This window comes from Frieseomelitta varia, unplaced genomic scaffold (assembly GCF_011392965.1).
Source record: "Frieseomelitta varia isolate USP_RPSP 00005682 unplaced genomic scaffold, Fvar_1.2 scaffold_466, whole genome shotgun sequence".
Taxonomy (NCBI): domain Eukaryota; kingdom Metazoa; phylum Arthropoda; class Insecta; order Hymenoptera; family Apidae; genus Frieseomelitta; species Frieseomelitta varia.
The window spans coordinates 44,305-60,071 of record NW_025110219.1 but is presented as its reverse complement, the minus strand read 5'-3'; the positions used below and the strand labels follow the sequence as shown (position 1 = coordinate 60,071).

The 15,767-nt window shown below is 31.8% G+C and overlaps 1 protein-coding gene and 1 long non-coding RNA gene across 4 annotated transcripts in view; one reads left to right on the top strand and one right to left on the bottom strand.

Annotated features, from left to right (window-relative positions):
- Positions 1–4,075: 4,075 nt before the first annotated feature.
- Positions 4,076–15,767, top strand: part of LOC122532725 (neuronal PAS domain-containing protein 2-like) — a 23,558-nt gene continuing 11,866 nt past the window's right edge. Inside the window, exons 1-4 of one of the 3 annotated variants that reach the window (XR_006307554.1) lie at positions 4,076–4,206; positions 7,789–7,955; positions 9,107–9,180; positions 9,266–9,364. Coding sequence is in view for 2 of the 3 variants with exons in the window: in XM_043661745.1 (XP_043517680.1) it covers positions 4,130–4,206; positions 7,789–7,955; positions 9,107–9,180; positions 9,266–9,364 (417 nt within the window). In the remaining variant the exon portion in view is untranslated. Of the gene's footprint in view, positions 4,207–4,491; positions 4,572–7,788; positions 7,956–9,106; positions 9,181–9,265; positions 9,365–15,767 lie in introns of those variants that run through there. The other 2 variants (XM_043661745.1, XM_043661746.1) reach the window with 2 other exon arrangements.
- The window catches only part of LOC122532729, an 8,086-nt gene continuing 4,921 nt past the window's right edge, over positions 12,603–15,767 (bottom strand). Inside the window, exon 3 of the long non-coding RNA XR_006307557.1 lies at positions 12,603–13,595. This is a non-coding gene — a long non-coding RNA (uncharacterized LOC122532729). The remainder of the gene's footprint in view (positions 13,596–15,767) is intronic.

Here is a 15,767-nt window from a genome sequence, read left to right as displayed (position 1 = left end):
AAAAAAAATTGATTGTGCAGTTCGTTTATATAAAGACAACACGCGACAATGGGCACTTTGTCGAGATTCAAATTTGATAGTCGAAATTGGTCGTTTGAAGTAGTACAATATTGTTCTATAAAGAAAAATGTATCTGCAATAATATTTTATCCTCGGCCTTTTATCGAAAATGCTAGGCTTGATTATATAGGATGGCCCCAAAAATTACTTCCTGCAAAAATAAATCCGAAATTTTAAATTTAATTTAAAAATTCAATTTTAACTCTTAATTTAATTTAAATTTAATGTAAAATTAACAAAATTAGTTGTTTCTTATATTTTGATGTTTTATTAACAAAAAAAAAAAAAAATAGCCGAGAAGAAACCCACCCTATATATCAAAGTTTCACAAATGAAAGACACTTATTAATTGTACGATTTTTTTTTTTTTTTTTCAATAGTATCATTTGACTTGATTTTAGTATTTTTCTTTTTAAATTTTATACTTCTCCTCATTATGTCTATTTATAATCACTAAGACTATTTATTTATAATGACCATTAACTTCTCCTCCGACTTCAAAGTAAAAAATATGTGCACAATCCTAATTAAAAATAATTTTAATCGTAATTAAAAATATACATATGAACTTTGTTGATAATTTTTGGAAAAATATAGTTGGTTAATCGGTCGAGTATTTCTGGTTAATCTCGTGAAGTTGGAAAAGATATACGTTTGAATTGTTGAACAAACTTTACAAAATATACTTTTATAAGAATATTTTTCTCATCTTTCTTGCAACAAAGATCGAGGTTACATCGATATATTTATTCTTCCCACCATTCTTGTACCAAAATTATTTATTTACTATTAAACTATATATTTTCCAATAACGATAATCAAACAATTAAATGAAATCTGTGTCGAAATTTATTTTCAACATTATAACATCATAAATTATTTTCCATGTACATATATCTTTAAATATTATTATGCTTCTCCTCAGAGATTCCGAATTATACCAATATACCAATATATATTATACCAATATACCAATATATATTACATTGCAAAGCAAAGTACATTCAAAGAAGTATACATGTAAGAAGAAGAAGAAAAAGAAAGTTGATAATTTTTGAACGAGATATGATTGGCCAATCGGTTGTGTATTTCTCGTTCATATCGCGAAGTTGAAATGCTTCTTTTTTTTTTTTTTTTTTCTTTAAATTAATATCGCGAGGTTGAAGTGTTTTTAATTATTGGCTGAACGATGATGATCTTTCAGTTAGTCCACTCTGAGACGCACTTAAAGTTGTTACTATACCGTGGCAATGATTCTATTATTAACTTAGACGTAGATCATAGTCGTAGTATAAATGCTTGATTATACAGACGCACACAACAGCAGCTCCATTATAAGGATACTACACTACAAAGAGCGTAGATTTATGGTTTCGCTTCATCATTTCCTGACTTCGATCGCCGCGTTAATATTCACATAGATGCACAACAGGTCGTTAGGTCTTTTTCGTTGACAGAAACAGTCGTTTGGTCTTTGGATTTTACGTAATCGAACGTAATTAATGAACGTTGTTATTGATGTTAGTTTTATCACGATGAAAATGCCGTGATAAAATTAATAACAGCATCGATCGAGATTCACCAGTCGAATCGTGAAATTTGCAACAACACTGTTGCAAATTTCCAAGCACGAATCTACTGGAGCTAGAGCGTTTGTTATATATTTCATATGTTATATATGAAATATTTTAATACTGAGGTTAAAGTTATGTTATATAATATTATATAATATTATTGTATTAATTACAGTAATTATATAGTAATTATATAACTTGAATAAAATTAATATAATTCATTTTTTAATTATATTAAAAATTGTATTACATAGTAACATAATTTAACATTTCAATTCCAATGTTTATTAAAATATTTTTACAATTAAATAACACCAATAATTTGATATTTCAATATTATTTGATAGAATGTTTTAATGTCTTATTTCATACGTAATTAACGACACGTACAGTTCAAATATTTTAATTAAAATTTCAGTTCAAGTATAATTATTTCATTTCATTTTCTGTAATATTTATATCAAAAAGTTCAGACACACCAATTAGCTGAACAGGGTAATTTAATGAACTGGTCGTCGAATGTTAAAAAAAAAAAAAATTTCCTCGCAACAGACACAATCTCTGTTCCTTTTGTCGTGCTACTTTTTTAAATTGAACTGCAGCTTCTTTCATTTCATGGTTTGACGGACATTTATAAATTCGGTATGAAATACCATTTGTTCTTTTTCTTTTTTTTACCCAGAAAGAGCTTCTACCTATACATATATATTAAAAAGATTATGCTACGTAATACGTATTACCGGACTGGACTTTAAAGGATTAAAATGTCCGGGAATAATAAATATCTTTCTGGACTTACGCTTATTACGCGTATTAATGTGCACGTAGTATTCGTAGCAAGCTTTATACGTACGAGAGAGAAGAGCTCAGTATACGAAAAGTCGTACGAGCGCATTTTTCTATAAAATCGCGATAAGAAGAATAAGATGTATAAGAGACTCGAAATGTACGAGATTCTGGTCGTAAATTTCCTAAGCCCTGCGACGGTGTATAACAACAAGTTATCTGTTCGGAGGCGTACAATTAACGTTTAATCCCGTTCAGTGTTTCCTGCAATTAAATATTTTATCGCTTCTCTGTTCGGTCGCGCATCTAACGTAATTACCGAGATTTATCATCGCACAAACGAAACTGCGTGTCTGTGTCTAACGTCAAATATACGAAAAATCTGACGATAAAAAGTGTATCTTTCTTTAAATTCTTTCTAAAATTATTTCTTAGCTTGTGCCTTTTGAAATCCCCGTTATTCGATCGTAGTTACCTCTCCGCGGTCGTAATTAATTTTTATGCAGTCGGAGTGAATTTTCATTAAGCTTAAAAACAATGTGTGACGCAGGACAACAGTTAGTTAAAAGTAATAAATTTTACTGGAATGAAATTTTTTTAATTTTTTAATTACGTGCGTAGCGAAATAACGTTGCTCGATTAATGTACAGAACAGTTTATTCTCTTTTTATTTTATTTTATTTTATTTTATTTTTTTTTATTTGTTCAAGGAAAGGTAATATATTAAGGGGTTATTATTTACCTTTCATGAAGTCGGAAAAATTTTCCAGAAATTGTATATTCTGTTGTTGCGATCCTTTTAGAATGCTCTGGAAAATGATTAACTTAGATTGAAACCTTAAGATGTGTTTCTGTCGGTATGAAGTTTCCAAAATCGGTACCAGAAATACGTGGAAGATTGTCGAATCAATTTGGATAAGAATTCATGGTAATATTCTTAAGTGTGCGAAATTTTGATTTACGCATTTCTTCTGTTTTCCTTTTTTTTTTTTTTTTTTTTTTTCTTTTTTTTTTTTTTTTTTTTATTAGCAAATGGTGTTGAAAATTACCTACATCTTCAAGCGGCCTTTTATTAAAAAATCGACTTCGACAAGTACAAGCTTCACCTATACAATTTAACACAAAAAATTTAAAAAAATTTGCTTTAGATAAAATTCCATGGAGATATACTTTGTATCGATAAAACGACCACAATTAAATAACTGGCATGTCTTTCTACCTTCGTATACTTAGTATCCTAAAAATTACTAATTGCTAAATTAATATATATATATATATTAATATTCATATATAAAGTAATATATATGCATATATATATATATTATTTTATTATAAATTAATATAAATATAGCCATTTTTCTCGGAAACAAAGCTTCGTATGAAAAAATTTTATTCTATATTTTTTATTCAGTTTTTCATGTAGAATCATCAGCTTCCTGCTTGTATCACCAGTTACATAACACCTATATATATATATATATATATATATTACATACAGTAAAATGAAAAAGAAATTTTGAATTTTCCTTATTTTGCGTTCAACGTGTGAACACAACCCCCTAACGCGGTCGAAGCTCGAAAGGATGGAAACGCCTTTTGAATCGTTTCGCGTAACCTTCGAGTTCTCTTCTGTTAACACATTTCTGCGCGCAAAAAAAAAGAGAAGAAACGAAAAAACGTTCCAAGGCTCGACAGTGACACAGGAACGGATGCAAAAAGCGGAGGAATCACTGGGAACAGACGAAGGAAAGAGGTCGAGTTGTACGCAGTTCGAATGGGTTCGCATGTACGTACGCGGGTCTGACACGTGACAACTGTTTCCCTTCGTGTCCGTGCCAAAGTGAAAACGGCTCGTTACGAGCTAGACCATTCTCGTTCGTAAATGTGACACGCAGCGTATGGTTTTTTTTCAATGCCTCCTTTTATCGTCGACGAGTATTATTCAAGTCGTTGACTTGAATTCGAGAGAGTGGAAGTGAGGAAGGAAGGCTGTCGGAAGAGGAAGCTTCTCGCACGGCCGTTCTATAAATTTTCAGACTAGTCTGGGATATATTCAGGTCGAAAGTTCAACTAGACTGTCGATTTTTTGACGATGAAAATTCTTTATTACTTTCGCGGATACAATGGGACAAGAATCTTGGCAGAAAAATGGTTGGTTTACGTGTGTGAAATATTATAGAGAGCGGAGTGTGTCTTTCGTATCACGAAGCAGCGTGATTTCACATTTCTAAAATTACAAGTGCATCGTAGTAAATACGCAGAAGTTCTACGGAATGTAGCAGTGCAATTATTTTGTTTTTAAATTGATACTATAAATTGACAGATCTGTTATGCCTATGTACGGGCAGCTCAGAAGCCAATCAGTGTTCGCCGCAGTCTCTCGCTGGAAATAATTTGCATTTATTTTACATTTTTTTTTTTTCACGTAGAATGGCGTATCACGTGCATAAAGTAACGTGCGATCTCGCATTTTGAAATATGAATATATAAAAATCCACGGTCTAGTAATAACGATCCCCTTTTCCCTTAAGTTGATCTTCAATCGTATTTCTAATTTATTTTTCAATTAAATTTTTAATAAAAAAAAATAGAGAAAGAGAATTTGCATGAAAATCCGCGATCTAGTTGCCACTGTACAACGTGTTTGCAAACGACGTTCTCGAATATTATTCGAAACAACGTCTATGGCCCTCTGTACAAGGCTGCTTGAATATCCATGTTCGCTAATTGAAAATTTGAATTGCAATATTGTTCGAATGGCCGTATCCACGTACATTCTTGCGTCAAGTATTTTATGCGTTGCAACGTGTTTCGTGACACGTGTGCGTCAATTATTTGCATGTCCGTCATTTTTACGAATAAATAAACCTCTTATTTAAATATCAAAGGTGAGCCAGTAGTTTTCAAATGGAACTTTAATTAATATAAACTATCTATCGCGCGTTCGTTTCGCTTTTTAAACAACGTAATTGCATTTAAATGCATTCGCGTAGAAAAAGAGGAGAGAAAACGATGTTAAAAAAAAAAAAAAAAAAAAATGGACTTGGAGGAAGCGATCGAACCATTTGAAGTAATATTATAATACGGCAAAGTAAAGAAAAAAAAAAAAAAAAAAGAAAGAGGAAAAATTGAAAAAATCTCGTAGAATGTAATATTTAACGTATGTTATCTAGTTCGGCGTGAATAATTAAATTCTTCTAACGTGAAAAAGAAGAGAAATGAATCTAACAGACTACGGACTTTCATGCAAATTCATATTTTTCCATGCACGACCGAGGACGTTTGGAATTTAAATAATACAGATTTGTTTTGCTCATTAAGAAATTGCACTGAATATGAAACTTTATAAACGTCACATTTTTATAGTTTGCTTGTAGTGTTATATTTTATTTCAAATAACTCGCGTGTTTTTGCATATTGGCGTGTCGCAGACAAGCAAAGTGCATAGACTATTTCTTGCCTATTAAAAATTATAATCTATAGTTTGTTTTTTAAGTTTACACGTTACAAAAATATGTGTGCTTTATAGGCAAGTAATGGAGCGAAATTTAAATACAAATTTGTTGCCGTTCATTAAAAATTATAATGTGTGCATCGCTTCGACTCTCTTCGGTGTTTTTTTGCATACTGCTGTATTTTACGAACACTGGCGAACACGTGAGGTTTAAACGCACAGGCCTATTAAAAGGTTCTGTTCTGCCTATTAAAAATTATAATGTACGCTGCACTTTAAATGCTTCATGTACTTTTGCATTTTGCAACACACAACAAGTATGGAAATAAAATTTAAATACAGATTTGTTCGCTTATTAAAAATTATAATCGTACGCTTCAGTCTTAGCATCTTCTACATTTTTGCATATTTTAATTTATGAACATATTAAATACAAACTTCCCTATTAAAAACACAATTTTCCCTGTTAAAAATTATAATCAGATATTTATAATCATTTTTATGCATTTGTGGAAAATTTAAAGGCACGAGAATTGCAATAATTGAAAGCAGGATTGGGTAAACTTCATTTGAAATGAACACAAAAAATAACCATTTTAAATAACAAATCTCTCCAACCAATTTATTATTCTCATTTGAAGAATAAATTTAAAATCAAGTGAATCATTTACAAATCATTGAACTCATTGAAGTAAAATAACAAATAGCTCCAGTAAAGGATGAAGTTTACACAGTGGATTAGAAATAATTTAAGAAACCATTTGTAGAAACAGACATAAGATGAAATAAAAAATTGTTTTATTCAACAACCAAACGTTGAAATGAATTTAAAAAAGAAGTCAATAAGATTTTAAATATTTTATTCAAATGCCTAAGCCCGATTGAAACTGAAAGGAAAGTACTTGTTTTAATATTTATTAGCGAAGATAAATTCGTGCTCAGGCTTCATTCAGATTTCCAAATATAAAATAATTTCATAAAATAATAATTCCCAACTAATAATGCATACTTTTCATTTTGAACATCTTACGTATCTTATGAACACAAATAACAAAAGCAACTGCAAGTGCGTCGATTCTTTTTTCACTCTCGAATTTTTATATTTCTCGTATTGTTATTATTGGAAATTCCTACATTATTTATTTTATTATTGAAAATTCCTACATTATTTATTTTATTATTGGAAATTCCTACATTATTTATTTTATTATTGAAAATTCCTACATTATTTATTTTATTATTGAAAATTCCTACATTATTTATTTTATTATTGAAAATTCCTACAGTATTTATTTTATTATTGAAAATTCCTACATTATTTATTTCATTATTGGAAATTCCTACATTATTTATTTTATTATTGGAAATTCCTACATTATTTATTTTATTTATTTTGTTACTTTCGGGCAGTAGTGAACTATTTATGGAGACAGATTTTGAGAAACTAGATTCAGTCGAAGTTTCATTCAAACAGTCTCGATCTCTCCCCGATCGTGCAGCGATCGTGCACGAACGAAAAATATAAATTCATTCCCTGGCGTGTCGCAGCTTCGCTTCTTCGAATTATTTTCGTGGTTTACACGACGCTGCCGAGTTGACTCACGCGATGGAAATTTAGACTCGTCGAAAGACACTGCATTCGCATCATGGGGAAAAGCACGGGATGAAACACGATATGAAAGCGAGCGAGCCGAGCGTTGCTCCGAAATCGCGAGCCTTCCTGAGCGAGAACGACGGAACGGAAGTCGCATTTAGACTCTTCGTGATCGGGCAACGAAAATAAATTATGTCGTAAATCAAGTATATCTCGTTTTCTGTATATTTCGGTGCGTTTCTCGGCGACAAAACGCGGTTTTGACTGACAGATTGGCAGAGAGACTGAAACGAAGCTGTTGTTTCTCGCTTTTGTTGCAGCAATCCGAGGGCATCGCGGAACATGGCGGAAAAGCAACGTCGCGACAATCTCAACACGAACATTTCGGCGATGGCGGCGCTTGTGCCCATTATCGCCGAAAGTCCGAGGAAAATGGACAAGATATCCATCCTGAGATTGACAGCAGCCTTCCTCAGAACGCATTACAGTAAGTCAATCGTATTCTGGTATTCAGTGTAGCGAGAGTACGATAAAAACGTGAGTTTCTCGTATGTTTATTTATGTTGATTGTTAACGAGGAACGTCCAATAGAGAAACGAGAACGTGTAAAGAGTAAAACGAAAAGTAACAAGTATAAAAAAAATCGTCAAGGTGTGTCAAGACGAGAGGTAACAGTTTCACTTTAACTTCGTGAGAATGAAAGACGGGGATAATATGAACGCCTGTTATAAAAATACCTGTTCTTCGTTTTGCAGAATTGAAGCTGATTTGACTAATTTCCTAAATTAATAATTCTTAAATTATTTATTAAATTATATTATATATTATTAAATTATTAAATTATTAAATTATATTATATATTATTAAATTATTAAAATTATTAAATTATATTATATATTATTAAATTATTAAATTATATTATATATTATTAAATTATTAAATTATATTATATATTATTAAATTATTAAATTATATTACATATTATTAAATTATTAAATTATATTACATATTATTAAATTATTAAATATTAAATTATTAATTTATTAAATATTAAATTATTAATTATTAATTTATTAAATATTAAATTATTAATTATTAATTTATTAAATATTAAATTATTAATTTATTAAATATTAAATTGTTAATTATTAATTTATTAAATATTAAGTTATTAATTATTAATTTATTAAATATTAATTTATTAAATATTAAATTATTCTATCATTAATAAATTTTAAATTTACAATTTGCAAACTTATAATTATGAATTCAATTTATATGCTTGTAATTAATAAAATTTAATTTATAAACATATAATTGTAAATTCAATTTTTAAACTTGTGATTAAAACCACTGGATTTCCTGGATTAGTAGTTTTTCAAAAAATGTAAAGAGACACAACCCGAGATTTTTCACACCGAGAATTTATCTCAATCATTTCGCTGTCTAATCCGCTGCGAGCAGAGGGAAGAACAGTCCTTCAGGTCGTACGTAATTCAAGCGAATAAGTTCGTTTTTTTTTCTCTCTCTCAGCGTTTCTCGCAGTTTCATTCGAAGGTTAACGACGAAATTCGAGCCTCCCTGTTCCCTCCCCCTCGTTAATTATTCATCGTCTGACCGATTGATCACGTTTTTCAGCGCTCGGACGTAGCGCGGTCGACTTTCTACCCCGAGAGCTTGGCGATCTGGATCTGGAACAGTACATCGTCGACGTGAGTACTCGTAAATCGATCCAGTCCTGTTATCGTTACACGTTACGTTGAACACGTTAAAATCCGTTTTTGTTAACCGTAACAGAACTTGATCGAAAGCGGGGGTTTCTTCATTGTTGTCACGACCAGCGGGAAAATAGTTTACGTCAGCCGGCAAGTTAACGCACACCTTGGCTACACGCAGGTAAATCTTTTACCTTATTCGTGCCTCTATTGTTCTTCTTTTCTATTTCTTGTAAAACGAAGGTTGCTCCCAAATCCTCGAATCCTCGAATCCTCGAATCCAAGCGACTCGATCGAAGACCGACCGAGTCAAACGAATTCGAACAATTTGTAAAAGTTGGACGCGCTTGAGCGTTGCGAGATTGTGGACATTAATCGATCAGTAGGTTATATCGAGCGAGTGTTGCGAGAATTTTAAGAATTAATTGAAATAAATGTAAGTATGTATTTCGATCGGATCGTCAGATTTGCAACGTCTCTTGATAAGTTTCTTTTGCTTTATGATCCAACGTCGTGAGATTTTTAACACATAGTAGGTCACAAGAGCTAGACGCAAGAATCTGTGACTTTATATCATCCAGCCTGCCCTTTTCTTTATCCTCGCTCTGTACCATGAAACGTTCTTTCCCGCAGAAAGTTTCCTCCCCCTAAATTCCCCGGATAGCCTGTTCATCGTTCACTCTAAAACCTCTTCTCGCTATCTCCTCAAACTTCGACCTCGCCGCGTTTAAAACCACGATGACTCTACATATGTTCATATCCTCAAGGCAAAGTCTGCCGTCTTAGCAACAAATACCTGCTGCGAGGCTCGTGTGACGAATGGTTTTTTGAAAATTTGTTGGACTCTATAATAATGATATATTTAATTTTTACGACTAAGTATATTTACATTTTTATGTACGACGCATGATACTTATACGAACGTAATGCAACATTCACACGTATTACACGTATTTTTATGTCTCTTCTCATTTTCTTTTTCCACAGCCGATAAAGCTAAGCCGCATAGGCGGATTTTTATTCAAATAAGTTACATAACAACACGAAATTGGCTTTCATCGCTTGAAAGAAAATAATTGACTAATTGAATTAAACAAAATACGTATAATCGAATATATATTTACATAACTGAAGATCACTTTTATTTATTATTAAATCATATTTTATTTTTTTATATATATTTACATAACTGAAGAATACATATTTACAGAACTGAAGATCACTTTTATTTATTATTAAGTCATACTTTATTTCTTTATTTTTGTTATTTAAATGAAAATAAATTTATTATAAAAAGTATAGCAATTCCTACATACAGTGACACGAACGAAAGAAAGTTTAAAGAATCGTGTAATACATTTTCAGAAAATGAGATTACGTTTATCAGGAGCAATGAATAAGTGTAAACTATACTTCGAAATAAATCACTGTCACTGTAAGAATAGATCACTACAGTATTTAGCAAATTATTAACATTCATAGTGTTCCTATTGTAAATTTTCTTCCGTCCACCATTGCATGATTGAATGTTATCTAACAGAAGATGGAGCTTCTGTCTTCAGTAATCCGCTGAAAGAAAACTTGTTTAGCAATTCAAGGAATATCTTCTTCTTCTTCTTCTTCTTTTTTTTTTTTTCTTTTTTGTAATTAAATGGAGATTTTCTTTTCTTTAATGCTAGTAACATTGAGAGGCACCCCTCGGAACTTTCCTTTGCACGACCGATTCGCCGCGATGCATTAATAAAAAGCCCCGATCCAATCGCAATTGCAGCGAAACGTGGCTCTTGCCAAGGGTTTGGAATTATCGATCAAATGAGCATAAACGCCAGCCACGCCGCCATACTTTACAGTATCAACTGACGTACACCAGTACGTACTGCAGTACTTTTTTTTTTTCCTTTTTTTTTTAACATGTCAAGTCCTTTTGAATGTTTCAAACACGTAGAGAAACTTAGGTCCTTTTTTTCTTTTTAATTTTCAAGAATCTTCACAATTTGTAATATTTGTATTTAACACACAATGCTAGTATCACTGAGATATATTAGGAGGTTTTTCGTTAGGCGTGTTTCTCATTAGAAATTCCACCGTCATGAAATTTCTTTTCTTTTATCTGAACTTATTAACATAGAAACAGCGTGTCTAGGAGAATGTTCGTTTTCTATTTTTTGTATCTATTGTTTGACTGTAAAGATTGGATTAAGAAAGATATTATCCTCATTGCGAAATATTTTATTTACATATTCGATTAAGATTGATATTATCCTCATATTTAAGATATTTTATTTAAAAATTGGATTAAGAAAGATATTACCCTCATTGCGAAATATTTTATAATTTTCGAAATTCTCTCGCACGCTTTGACGTAAGTAAAATAAAAGTTGTCCGTTGTCAAACAAAACATGTAACTAAAATATAAAATATTTATTTTACTTACGTCAAAGTGTGCGACAGAATTTCGAAAATTCTGTACAACGGTTGATACGTTGAGAAATGTTATAAATTTTGTTTTTATGTAGTTTCATCTTTATTTTCGAGATTCTTATAAAAATCATATATAATAATTATTGTCGAAATAACGTGTGACTTAGCTCTGTCTCTTGCACGGAAATTGTAACACACAAGGAAGATGAACATTTTTATAAAAATTATAAAAATTTGTGTACATAATTACAATACTTACAAAAATACTTTTCTCCACGTAATTATAAACAAAGGGAAAATAACTAGGGATAATCAGGAGGTAAATACGTCATCCTTTAATATTTTGTCGATTAGCATAATTTATTTATTTTATCACAATATTTTATTTAATCTCCATCAACGAAATTCTTTCGTCATTTCTTCAATTAAAAAAAAAAAAAAAAAAATGACAATCTAATGAAAAATAATCAAAAAGAAAACAAGCTAAATATCAGGAGGTGAATACGTCATCCTTTAATATTTTGTAGGTTAGCATAATTAATTTATTTTATCACAATATTATTTTATTTAATCTCCATCAATAGACAACGATTCTTTCGTCATTTTCTCAATTAAAAAAAAAATAACGAAAAATAATCGAAAAGAAAACAAGCTTCTGAAAACATCATCGAAGCGAAATGATAATTCCTAATTTCGTATCAGACTATTAAAACACTATCTACCAAGTGAGCTCTTATCACTTTTCTTTTCTTTTTTCCTCGCATAAACGTAACAAATAATCGATCAGTGTTATTTATAACTGCCAGCGCGGTGATATAACGCGGCTGTGCAATGTGTAATGGAATGACGAGCTGGTGTAACGAAAGAGGAAAACGAAACGCTATTCCTTTGACTCGTCGTTTTTCCCTTTTCCTTTTCTCCATATATATATATATATATATATATATATATATATATATATATATATATATATATATATATATATATATATTTTTTTTCTCTTCTTTCTTCCTTTTCCTTTGCCCCATCATTCATTCTTACCGGAAATAGCCAGTTAGCCATGCGATTCGCGCTCGGTTTTCAATCGAATTGTTGTTTGCCGCACGTGTTTGCTGTTCGAGCGCGGATTATTTCGAACAAAAAGATCCGCGGGATTCAGATGAATGCGAATGCCGTGGCGTTGCGCGCGTGCGATTTCAAAGGACGGCGGAGTGAAGAAGGGGGGAGAAAAAAAAATTGAAGCGAAAAAGGAGAAGAAAAAAGGAAACACCGGCGAAAGAGAGAGAGAGAGAGAGAGACACACACACACGGACGTGGAATATTTCGCGGTGCGAAATGAAAGAGGAAGAGGAGCGTGTCGCGTGCGGGTGAATAGAGAATTGCATTGTAGGAGAGAAGTATTACGTGGGCACGTGTTTTCGTGATTTGCCCCCGCGTACAGTGGACAACAAAAGTTGTAAGACGATTATCGCTTTCGCATGGATTATATCACGCCCTCGAAGCTCGCCCTCCGATATTTCAGACATCGAGATTCCTTGTGGTGCCACCCTGAATCTCAATCAAGTGTACAAGGGTTTAATCTGGGTTTCGATCAAGCTACAGGATGTCTCAGGACAGGTGGTACAGCCGAGTAGGAAATGAAACGTCGAGTTGAAAAGATAACGAAATCGAGTATGAACATTTGTTTCGATTATATTCTTGAATTAATCTCTGCTATGAAAATGCATGGTTCGTTTTGCTTTCAAGGTAATCCGGCTTGAAAAGATCGACTTTTTCGAGACTTTTTTCTAAGGAAACCACGACACATTTTGGTGTGCAATGTTCGCACACAGATTTATTCGTACTTGAAGACTATTTACAATTTTTTTTTTTTTTTTTGAATGAAATTAATGAAAGTCGTGGAAATTATATAGCCTTTAGGTAGGTAGAGCATGTTTTTAAAAACGAGTTCGAACAGCTAACGTGATTCTGGTCCATCTGGTTATTTGAAACTAAAAAACCAAAAATGCATCTTAATTAGTATAAATATGGCTGTCGCGTGAACCACGGAAACAGCGAAATTTCGAAAATTAAAAACATGGCAGCATTTTGAAGTTGAAACATCGATTTTCCTTGTGCTTTTCGTCTTTCGGGTGGTAAAAAAAAATAGAAAAGGACATCAGATTTTGAAATCCGTGGTTCATGCGATAAAGGTCCGGTGAGGATCTCCTCCAAATTTCAAGCCGATCGGCCAACTAAAACGTGAGATATCCCGTCAGCCAGTTTAAAAAATATGGATTTGAGAAAAAGACATTTGAAGTTCTTGTTACCCGTTGTACAAAAAATTCATACTTACATTGGGCAGTACAAAAAAATAGAATATTATAAAATAATAATAATGTAAAAATAAATAACAATATAAATAATAATATTATAAAATAAAATATTTTTTGAGAAAAACACATTTGAAGTTTCTGTTACCCGTTGTACAAAAATATTCATACTTACAATCAATCGAGCAGTACAAAAAGTAAAATATTATAAAACAATAATAATATTTTATAGTATTATAATTAATAATATATTAAATATTAATTATAATATTATAAAATATTATAAAATAATAATAATATAAAAATAAATAATAATATTATAAAATAAAATATTTTTTGAGAAAAACACATTTGAAGTTTCTGTTACCCGTTGTACAAAAATATTCATACTTACAATCAATCGAGCAGTACAAAAAGTAAAATATTATAAAACAATAATAATATTTTATAGTATTATAATTAATAATATATTAAATATTAATTATAATATTATAAAATAATAATATAAAAATAAATAATAATATTATAAAATAAAATATTTTTTGAGAAAAACACATTTGAAGTTTCTGTTACCTGTTGTACAAAGATATTCATACTTACAATCAATCGAGCAGTACAAAAAGTAAAATATAATAATATATTAAATATTATAATACTATAAAATAATAATAATATAAAATAAAATATTTTTTGAGAAAAACACATTTGAAGTTTCTGTTACCCGTTGTACAAAAATATTCATACTTATATTGCGAGCAGTACACCGTTTCCTTTAAACATCTATAACTTTGCTAATTTTACAAATTCAAACAAATTTCTTTTACACAGACATTTTCGAAAGCATATATTTCGAGAAAATGTAAAAAAAAAGAAAAAAATTGATTTTTTTTAAGCCGGATTACCAGAATGTACAGGCTGTGTGTCGCAGTAACGTGTATTTACAAGCGAGCAGGATCATTCTTTGCAAAAAAAAAAAAAAAAAAAAAAAAAATAAGAAAAAGATGTGGTACATATGCTGCATAAAGTTATAACAATAATTTGCATAGAAGATTCATTGTGATAATAAAATATAAAATAGTAAATAGAAGAGAAGAGCCGCGAGTGAACTTGTACGCCCCTGTAACGCTCACGGACGATAATCAATCTATATTGACCTCTGTGACTGTAAATCTTTCGCGGATAGCACCGGTAAGAATACTGCACGGTAATAAAAATCCAATCACCGATGAAACGTACTAGACCCACCTCGAACGATTCACCCTGTCTGTTCATCGACCGGGCGTCGTTCGTCGTGCTCTTTGTAGCCAGTGGAGCATACGGTAAATGCCAAAGGGAGAAGTTGCAACAAGTGCCAGACGAAAGAAAGCAAAAAGCAAGCCGCCACACCATGGAGACCATAGAGGTGGTGTCTCTCTTTCTTCGACGAAGGAGCAAACTAACGATGAACTCTAACGACGAGCCAAGCTCTGAACCGGGTGTCTGGCAGCCGTGAAGGACGAGAAAGTGTCTCTCTTCTGTCTCTTCTATCGATCCACGGTATGGTGGACACCTTCGCTCCAGATTCGCGGGCGTAACGATAATTCGACGACGCCCGGGCGTAACGATCCTGACGTGTTCGGCCGAGTTCCGACTTCGCGGCGTAAGGCCGTACCACACACAGACAGCTGAGAGAGAAGGATGGAAGCTCGAGTCGAGGGGTAGAATGAAGGAAGAGGATCGAAGAGGGAGAGACCGGGCAGAAGGGAAGAAGAAAACGAAGGAGAAAAGAGGGTTGAAGGGGAGGAGGCGATGCGGAGAGTTGTTTGCGCGGGATCCTCCGGGATTTTTCTTTTTTTTTTTTTTCTTTTCTTT